We start from the raw sequence: 10,346 nt of genomic DNA on the forward strand, positions 1-10,346 counted from the left end.
ACAGCAGATGCAAGGAAATGTGACTTAGTTCACTATCCCAGCAGGTTCCCCTGGTCCCAGGTATGTGCCCCAGAAATTCTGTTGTTGAATGAGCTTTTCTCTCCTGTGAAAACTTTGGGTTTTCAGATCAGGAAACTGTAAACCAAGTAACTCTTAACAACTCTGCTGCTCTGAGGTTCTTCAACACATCTGGCAAAAATGAGATCTCTCTTCAGAAGCTGCTGACAACACCATGGCAGCAAAATCAGTAGAAGCCACTTCTGGCAGCCATTTGTTGCCTTTTCAGTTGTGCAGATACAGAAGGCTGTGGTACCACCCACAGAAAGGAGTGGCATAATAAACAAAAAAGTGGCAATGCTGAAACCAAAGGGAGCTTGATAAGCCGATATCACTGCCAGAGGTGTCAGACATGCTGTAGAACCCAGCAGCAACACCTGGAAGTAGACTGGGTACGTTCAAAGCACAGGCTTAGCAGGGGGAGAGTGAAAACATCATAGTATTTCTTTCTCATTTTAATTTGTAACTTTCCACACAAATACAGGAGAAAGCTTGGTTGTCATTTGAAGAGTTAGATACTAAGCTGAATCACTATACTATGAATCTGAGGAATTTTAATCCAGAAGATAAGTGCAAATGTTAGTGTAACTTGTGCTGTAGGGTTGAATCAATACCTCCATAACGTGACCCATAGCTACATTCTCTGAATGAAATGGATTACACTGCTAGCACAACCTTTGAAACTGTGAATTTGTTAGTGAGATACTATCTTGTAAGTCAGTAGCTCAAACCAGTTTTCTTTTTAAATGCTATCATGAGATACCAACAGCAAATTGAAAACAAAAATTACAACCTCCCCTTTGGAAAAGCATATAGAAAGAGGCTGCCTTCTGCCTTGCCATGGATGGCTGATAGATATCAGAATCTCTGCAGTGATGTAGGAAAATGTTTTGCTGACTGATTTTACTAATAAATTGTTATCCCATGGTTGGCTGGCTGTAAGTAGGTGGAACTGCAGGGAAATAGCATTTCTTTTCCAAACTGACTTTCTAAATGACTTTAACACATGGATACCTGGGATTCATACCTCAGCACTCCTTAACCTCAAGTGCTATTTATTCTCCTTCTGTGTCACCTGTGTTCCAAATGCATGGGTGTCTGTCATCCCAAGCAGGCTCAAGGAAAGATGTAGATACCATAAAGCCATTTACTGCCTAAGAAATAAAATTGAATTTGTGCATCAGCAGCAGAAGTTGAGAGAAAGCCTTAGAACTGTCTGCTGCTTTGAAGTTGGTAAGGAGAGTCTTCCAGCACTGGCGATTGCCTTTTCGAAATCTCAGATCTTTTGTGCTTATTATGGCCATCAGGATGGGAAACGCCAAAGAAGAGAGATAACAAGCATCACCAATTATTCTTATCAGATAATTCAAAATTGTGCTTCTAATGCAGGCTATTAATAACCTGCTTGATGTTGTTGCACTACATGAAATGATCATTTCAAGTCCAAAATGTGTTCTTGATTAGAGGTCATTAGTTTGATAAATACACTGGGCCTTTCCACCACCGATTTGCAAATTATTTTACGTACATTTTGCACACATCTGAATTATTTTAGATAGGCAGTAAAGAACCAGGATTTGCTTCTACCTTATCAGTGCCATATGCTTTAATTAATAGGTTTAGCTGTAATGTGTATTTCTAGAATAAAAATCAACATCTGGTTCCATTATGTCAGATTTGGACTAAACACAATTGAGAGTAAAACAGACTTTCCTAGAACCAGAATATGTTAAATAATTTGAAGGAGGCACGCTCATTCCTTCAAATAAGTGGGAGTATAATAAAGCCATTCTTTAAATAAATAAACATTAAAAATTAAAAGCAAAACCAGCACAAATAGCACTGGTTAAAATTAATAGTGTGCAATTTAAAATCTCAGCACAGCCTTATAGAATTCTGGAAGATAGATTATCCTATGTCAGTGACTGCCTGAGTAGATCCTATTCAAAGTGGAAGATCTTGAAAAAAATTGCTAATCCCATGGAAGAAACTGTGAGGCTGAAAAATACAAAATATAATAGTCCTTTTTAACTTCAGAGTTCAGCCTTTTATATTCAACATGTCAATCTTCTGTGGGTAAGCACGGAGCAATTGTCTCATATTTTAAAATTAGTTACTCATATAATTTTTTTGGTTTGGACTTATGTAAGAAAACAGGGAGGGAAGAGACTTTTCTCTGTAAATGTGGTTCTTTCCTGGATTTTCCTCTTACTCTGTTTGTATTGGGTTTAGTTTGGGTTATTAAGTTCCGTAGACTAGAAATTTAAAATTACTGAAGACCCACTATTCCTGTTTTGATAACTTCAGTACCTTGAAACGAGAAAACAAAAATGTTTATAATCTTGTATTTAGCTTTGATATCACTGTGTGCATGTTTTTTCTGAAGAGCAGGTGGAATCTCATGGGTAGCTATGGGAAAACACATAAGGCTTAAGCCAACATACCATACCTTTTTCTCACAGCAGCCTACAGAGGTGCATGAATTTACAGGACTAACTAAATAAGGATTTTGGCACATGCAAACGGACTGCAGGCCAGAAAAGTCAGTGGGTATGTTATTGGCCATGTGAGATGGCTGTTAAAGGGAATCTCTGCAAACATGCCTATTTCTCCTTCCCCGTCTGTCTGCTTAACCATTCTCATATTTTCCATGCTGCAGGTTGTGAGCTGTATAGCTCTGAAACTGTTTATTTATTAGCTTTGGTCCCAGTGCCATGATGCTCTCTTAAGGTTTTGTTAGGCCTGTAATTGCAGCTACATTTGAAATGTCCAGTGCTGTAATGCTGGAAACCTGGTCATTCTAAAAGGAGTTACAAAAATAACTGTCCTGTTTTGCACTGAACAGGAGAAGAGGAAGAACTTTGTTTTCTCAGGTGCTGCTTAATAGATGACTGCACTGCAGTATTCCAGTTATGTTTTGTCTTGTTCCCAGATACAGAACTTTATCTTCTTTTCTCCCTCTCCTTCTTGCAGGGACTTAAAGCAGCTGACAATGACCCTACAGCCCCACCATATGACTCCCTCTTAGTCTTTGACTATGAAGGAAGTGGCTCCACTGCTGGATCCTTGAGCTCTCTTAACTCCTCAAGTAGTGGTGGTGAGCAAGACTATGACTACCTAAATGACTGGGGCCCACGTTTCAAGAAACTTGCTGATATGTACGGTGGAGGCGATGACTGAACTTCAAAGTGAACTTTGGTTTTGGACAAGTACAAACATTTCAACTGATATTCCCCAAAAGCATACAGAAGCTAGGCTTTAACTTTGTAGTCTACTAGCACAAGTGCTTGCTGAAGGCTTTGGCTTAGGCTGCAAACCAATTTGGGCTCCGTGGAATATCAGTGATCCAATGCTGTTTGGAAAAAAATATTGAGCTCAGTTACACTTGAATTTTACAGTACAGAAGCACTGGGATTTTATGTGCCTTTTTGTACCTTTTTCAGATCGGAATTAGTTTTATGTTTAAGGCTTTAATGGTACTGATTTATGAAATGATGCATTAAAGAGACAAAATATGTTGGGGTGGGGAGGAGTAAGGTGAAACACAATATGCTTCAACATGCTTTTGTTACATCGCATTGCTTTTATTAAAATAAGGAGATTAAAAATAAACAAAAAAATCCTCATGGAACAATTTTATTATCTGGGAGAGAAGACCATGAGGTGGAACAATGTACATTACTTCTAGTTTTAGATGTTAGGGGACTTTTTTCACTAAAATTCTAAAACTTATGCAGCTGGTTGCAAATAAAGGGAGTTTTCATATCACCAGTTTGTAGCAGAATTGATTTTTTTTTTCTTAATGCTAGAATGTTAGACACATTTTGGTCTTAATCCATGTACACTTTTGGGTTTTGTTTTTTTTTAATTTCTAGTATTTTTTTCCCACTTCACTGTAAAAAATGGTATGTGTACATAATGTTTTATTGGCATAGTCTGTGGAGAAGTGCAGAAACTTCAGAACACGTGTATGTATTATTTGGACTATGGATTCAGGTTTTTGCATGTTTATATCTTTCGTTATGGATAAAGTATTTACAAAACAGGTTGCAAACAAGTGACATTGATTCAATTGTTGAACTGTAGTTAGAGTACTCAATATTTTTTTTATTTTTATTTTTATTATTTTTTTGGTTTGGGGAGGGAGAAAAGTTCTTAGCACAAAAAAGTTTTACATAATTTGTACCAAAAAAAAGGGGGGGGGGAGGGAAGTTGGCCTGATGCTGGTGGCACGAGAAAATATACAGTATGTTTTGGGGGTGGGGAGGGATGGGAGAAGAAGCTTTCAAACTGGAGAGACTTCTGAGAACAGCTTTGCCTCTGTATTGTGTACCAGAATATGAATGATACACCTCTGACCCCAACGTTCTGAATAAAATGCTAATTTTGGATCTGGTGCTTGGTTTGGCATTTTTTCCTTCTACCTGAGCAGCCCTGACTATAATAAATAAAAAGTGCATAAAATGTGTTTGAATTTTATGAGAATTTGTATGCACTTCTTTAGCATTTCATACTTATTGCTGGACTGAAAATAAGCTGCATATAGAAGAAAGCCTGGCACAAATTTGAAAGGCAAGTTCCCCAGTAAAAGCGAAGTAACTGTGCTGGGATGTCTGGGAATTCAAAATTTTCAGTTCCACATGGGTGGCTAGCGCTTTGGTTTAATGTGAATTATCTAAATAACAGAACTTGCAATATTTTTGGCTCATTTCTAGACTGACAGTGTAATGATTGTGTGATTATGCTGCAGGTTGCGTAAATAAAATAATTTGCAGGTTGTGGCAGTCATCTGTCACCTGGACTTTCTTATGCTGAAGGAAAGACAAGCCCCTGCTAACTTGAGGGCATACCAAATCGTGTCCATCAAGGAGGTGCTCGTGGTCATGGAGCCCTGTCGAAAAGCCCCATTAGGAGATTAGTCATTACTAAACATGTTTCTGACCTGTTGCGATGATTTATCTGCAAACAAAGTAAACGTAGGTACAGCAGTTCTGTCTTCGTTCCCTTGCAGCAATGTGCTCAGGTCCATTGTCTACATTTACAGTCATTAAGGACCTAATTGTGAACAGTATGAAGCTCAAAGTCAGCAGAAACACCACAGTTCCTTAGTTGAGAGAAGGGGAGCAGTGGAAGGGGGTCCAGCCTCTGGCACTGGCATAGCAGCCTTCTGTGCTGGGACAGCTGGATGGGCAGGGAGTTAATCTGGGTAATGCTCTTCACTGGTTCCACTTCAGTGCTTCCTCAGCACTCACACTGTAATTTGCATAATTTGACTGTGACTTTGGGAGGTAAATCCTGAAATCCAAGTTGGGGAGCATTAAATGCTGCATGTGGGGTAACTCCACTGCACTTTTTGTGGGCATGTCTGCTTTCTTCCTCTTGCTCCTGACACAGGTGAGAAGTAGCAATCCTCAGACTGGGATATAGTATTTCAGCCTCTGCATGCCTGGCTATCATTTATCTCGTGCATTTACAACTATACCTTGATGCTGTAACAAAGCCTTGATTTTTCAGTAGTGTGTCAAAGTTGCCAATGACCCCTTGTAAACTATTTCCGTATTCAGTTTGCAGAGTGAGGGGAAAAAAAGATATAGATCAGGACACAAAAATGAAAATCTGACCATGCATAGTTAAGTAAGGAAAATTTTGGTGAAGGGCAGGATTTAAACTGTAAATGCATGTTAAATAAGCAAAATGCTGCTTTTAGCACATTGATTTTCTGTCTTATGTAATTTATGTATTTTAAGCATAATTCTATTATTGTTACTTGGAACAAACAAACTAGAAAAGCTAAATGAACTTTAAAAAATACAGAGGGGGAAAGATCTGTGAAAGATTTCCAGTTTGAGCTATAGCACATTTTTTTGTTAAAAGTGGGCAGAGGTTATCTTTTATGAGCATCTGGCTCTTCTGTGCAGCAGTAGGAGGTTTATCTTGATCAGACAATCTTCCAGCTCTATCTGCAGCTGCTTTGAAATTGTAGCCATGGTTCTCAGACCTAGTGTTAGATCATCATTGTGTCTGCTGAGCAGAACAAAAGGCAAATGATTTTTCTGCGTCTCAAATGCTTATTCAAGAAGAAAAAAGACATTTGAACTGATCCTCTTTCATCTAGTTTCAGTTTGGTTTTTATTCTAGAAATGGGCAACCAGGTTTTGTACCCATGATACAGGCTTCAATCCCAGCAGAGGACTGCACTGAGAGGAAGATGGCTGAGTTTTGACCCTACAGTTATCCTGGGAAATTTTCACAGCCTAATTTGTAAATGGGATTTGGCAGTTCTACGTATTATCTCTGCCATGTAGACACCATATCCAAGGAAGTTACTGGCAAGAAATAAGGCCTTAGGAAATCTCAGCCTTTCTACAATTTGTATTTTCTCTCAATGATAGTCCTTCATAGCCTATATCCTTCTGAACTTCATGGTCAATAAAGGTGGAGAAGAGTGGTTTTGGGGAATAGACATCTTAAATGGATACCAGTGACTTTATGTGTGGATGGATCTAGCTTACTGTGTTTTCTCTGTGATTGCCAAATATCGGTGAAGAATGCTAATACTCATCCTGAAAATAGTCTAAAATCTACTTACCATGCTCTCTCCAAATAGTTCAACTCTAAGTGGTTGTTCTCATGCCAAAGTAGCGAAGTCATTAAAAGCCACATGAAGGATGCTCCTTGGGAGTTCTGTAGTATTGTTTTTCGAACCTTAACAGATTCCTCACTTAGAAGAACATTTGTATCTGCTCTGCCATGGTCCCATTCACCTTAACACGCAAGGCAAAACCTCTTCTGACAGGTGATGAGACACACAACCTGGAAAGGGTCTCTCAAACTTGTCTGTAGTTATTAAAGATGTCTTATGTAAGCTGCTGCCAATTCTTCATTTACACAACTATTCCTACCTTCCTGCTAGTGGTGGTAGTATGGTTTTTGCAGATTTACCTTGATGGATCATAAATGAAGAAGCAAAGTCCCTGCTTTTACCTCAGTCGATATTTAGTATTCAAATAAAAATCAAGAAAGTCACTCAAATGCTTTAATACCTAATTCACAATGGTATATTTTATACACAGTTTTCAGCCAAGGATGATATAGATTTTTATTTTGTCCTTACTTGTTTCATTTCCTCTACATTTCTTTACATAACTTTAATTTTTAGTCTTTCTATAGAAAAGGTTCTTTCCTAGGAATTTTGTTAAAGCATAGGATAATTGCACTTTACTTATATGTCACTGGAATAATGAAAATCTTTCCCCTTAGCAACAAAGCTAAGGGAAATGGAAGTGGAGAAGAATGGCTAAAGAGAAAAGGCTAAGTGCTCCTCACAGGGACTCAAGGTGCCTTCCATCATAGGGATAGGGAAAGAGCATCCCATTTGTTAGGAACCCTTTGATCAATCAATGCAAGACACTCTCCAGCCAAGCTGCTGCATCTGTACTGGCCAAACAGCTTTTTTTGGTATAACGGAGAACTTGGAGATGCCCCTTCTCTGTAGCTCCCGGTATCAGTGCTGCTGCCTTTCCTGTTGGGTTACGTTCCAGCGCTGAGCTTTCCCAGTTTTCCCCCTCAGTTTACATAGATAGTTGAACACTGCCAAATCTCACATCAGATTCTGTATATTCTTCAGTTTGCAGCCTCAAGGAATCAAGTTCTTAATCTTGTTGTTTGGTTGTTTTACTGTAGACTTCAGGATGTATTCTCAACATAGCAATAGCTGGGAAGAGTTTTCTTCCTTTTCAAAGTTTAATGTCCTGAGCAGTATTTTATGCATGAAACCTCTATGGGTTTCTAGAACATCTAAAAATGCAGCGATTGCCAGTGGGTACTTATAGTCAGATTTCATATTTGTATATTCTCTTGATTTTTCTGTCACGGAATGACATACACTGTGGTGAAAATGTGAATTGCAACAGCCCCCTTAGAGTTCTTTGGAAAGATCAAGTCAGGGTGAGGTGGTGGACACGTACTCTCTGAGCTGCTCTCCTTGTAGCTCTGGCTGCAGAGAATGCATTTGCGTGTATGTAACTATTGCCACTCAGAAGATTCAAGCATTGTCACAGATCTCTTGCCCTTTTTCCCTGAGCACACAAAAGCCACCCATGTGGGACCCCTGGAATGCAAAACTTGGACCTCACAAGCACCGCCACATCTCTTCTTTATGCCTTGCCACCTTTACAATTGGTTGTTGCCTAGACAAGGTGGTCATTATTTTCTATTGGCGTCTGTCTTTCTTCGCCTCCCACCACCTTGTGAGAGACTAAATTTTGGAAAGTATTTAGGACCATTTGTCTCTTATTAACAAAGGGAATGTGCTCTGGTATATGAATTATTCTTGTTCCCTGATGTATTTCCCATCTAATGCATACTTTTAAAGCCCTCTTGTTTTGCATAAACAAATTCTACTTGGTTCTCTTGGCAAGGCTGAGAGAATGTTTCTGCATTTGTTTCTGTTTCCTCTTCCCCATTTTCAGTTTCTCTAACCATTTCTTTTGCTGCTGTTTTCAGACCTTGAATCAATATCCTGTAACAAAACAAAATGGCCAACCTCCTCTTCTTTGAAGTGGCTATTTTTTGTCCTCCTAGTGGAGAACATTCTTGTAGACTTCCTATTTTCCTGTGTTGCATTGTGTTGCACTCAGAAAAAAAATTAGATTTTGCATTGTTCACAATGGATTATGTTTGTTACTATTTCTTAAAATATATTCATTTTGAGACACTTTTTTTTTTCTTTTAGCACCAATGCATTTATAAATCTCATGGTGGTACAGTACACATTTATGTAATTTCATCAAACCACCTTCAGGTGTTTCACTCCCTCCCAAAGAGCCTAAATACTGGTTCTGAAAGCAACATATTTTGCTCTGGGTATGAATAATGAATAGTAGCAATGAGGAAATTACTTTATATTCCTGCTTCTTAAGATAAAATTTGTTGATATGGTATGGGTATATATAGACAGATCTGTGGGCCCACCCATTCTGTGTTCCAAATTACAGCAGTTTGATTATTACATTACATTTGTTATCTGCAGTACTGCAGAGTGAGCTTATAAAAACCCAGCTGTCTCTATGTGCCATAAATCAAAAGTAATGGCTAGATAATCAAAATTATGTTCCAATTCTAGAACATTCATTACTGGTGGCATTGTGTGAAGCAGATATAAAAACAAGCAGTGTGCTAGGATGATTAGAGGGAATTACGCTAAAAACGTAGAATCATTACTGGCATGTTTTGACTTGAAGTTAACAAAGAGCAGTTTGCTCAGCAAGGTTATTTCAAGATAAACTGAGAAATAAACAAAAATTAATCTTTTAGCCTGACCTAGTCAGGAAGCAATATTCAGTGCCCTATCTTTCTGAGAACTGACTTTTCCTCATTTGGGCAAAATGAAAGCAAACAAGAAAATGACCAAAAATAGTAAACCCAACCCTTAAAAACCCTTCATGGAATGGGAGAGGCAACTTCAAAGACCTTCTCTGCTGTCATGTTTCATAACAGAAGAATTCCAGGCTATTGCCACGTTTTTTGATCTTTCCATTTTTTTACGTGGCAAGAATTCACACTGACTAGAGCCCAAATAATCTGACTGCAGAATGTATAAATCCAAGCTCTAACTTTTGAGTTAGTAACTTTGGTGTTTCCTGTTGTTTCTTGTTGGTATGACTAATTAAATACTTACTATTCCCGAGAAAAGACTTTAAAGCCTTAATTACTGTTTGGGATGTAAAAAGCCCCAGTCCATGCTCAGTAACTGTACCTTGGTGTTTACATGCTGAGAGAATGCCATTATTTTGAAAATAATGAGCTTTTACGTGAAGATCTCTGGAAAGCTCTGGACTTTATCGTGAAGGAAACAAATCCTTTGCATTTATTTACAAAATAAATTGTTTTCTGGACATTCCCACTTAGCCTTCGTCTCTTTGGAGGCAAAATTGAAATGGCAAGGTTTTCATATGGGATGATGACCACAAGGAAATATTTTGAGCCCTAGCCTTCAGGCTTGTCCTTCAGAGGCTGGAAAGCAATCCTTTTTGCTGAACAGCGGTCCGTCAGGTCAAGTTCTCATGAAAAATGTTGCCCCTTTAAAACTCAGTAGTGTCAGCATAGATACTGGAACAACGCACTGCAGAACGTAACTGAGAGTGGCAGAACACAGCCTTTTGAAAGTGGGTTCAGAGCCAAAGCTCCTGAGTCAACTGAGAGGCTCCCACTGTCAGTACCCTCAAAGCAGCATTCAGCTCAGAGAAAACATTTACATCTGTAATACTCCTGAAGCCATATATGATAGC

At 38.6% G+C, this 10,346-nt stretch overlaps 1 protein-coding gene across 5 annotated transcripts in view; it reads left to right on the top strand.

Annotated features, from left to right (window-relative positions):
- The window catches only part of CDH2 (cadherin 2), a 119,512-nt gene extending 115,061 nt beyond the window's left edge, over positions 1-4,451 (top strand). For all 5 annotated transcript variants that reach the window (XM_017832884.1, XM_017832894.1, XM_017832913.1 and 2 more), the window contains exon 16: positions 3,031-4,451. In XM_017832884.1, the coding sequence (XP_017688373.1) occupies positions 3,031-3,237 (207 nt within the window). In that variant the 3' untranslated portion in view covers positions 3,238-4,451. The remainder of the gene's footprint in view (positions 1-3,030) is intronic.
- Positions 4,452-10,346: the final 5,895 nt, after the last annotated feature.

This window comes from Lepidothrix coronata, unplaced genomic scaffold, assembly GCF_001604755.1.
Source record: "Lepidothrix coronata isolate B3197 unplaced genomic scaffold, Lepidothrix_coronata-1.0 Scaffold6, whole genome shotgun sequence".
Classification (NCBI taxonomy): domain Eukaryota; kingdom Metazoa; phylum Chordata; class Aves; order Passeriformes; family Pipridae; genus Lepidothrix; species Lepidothrix coronata.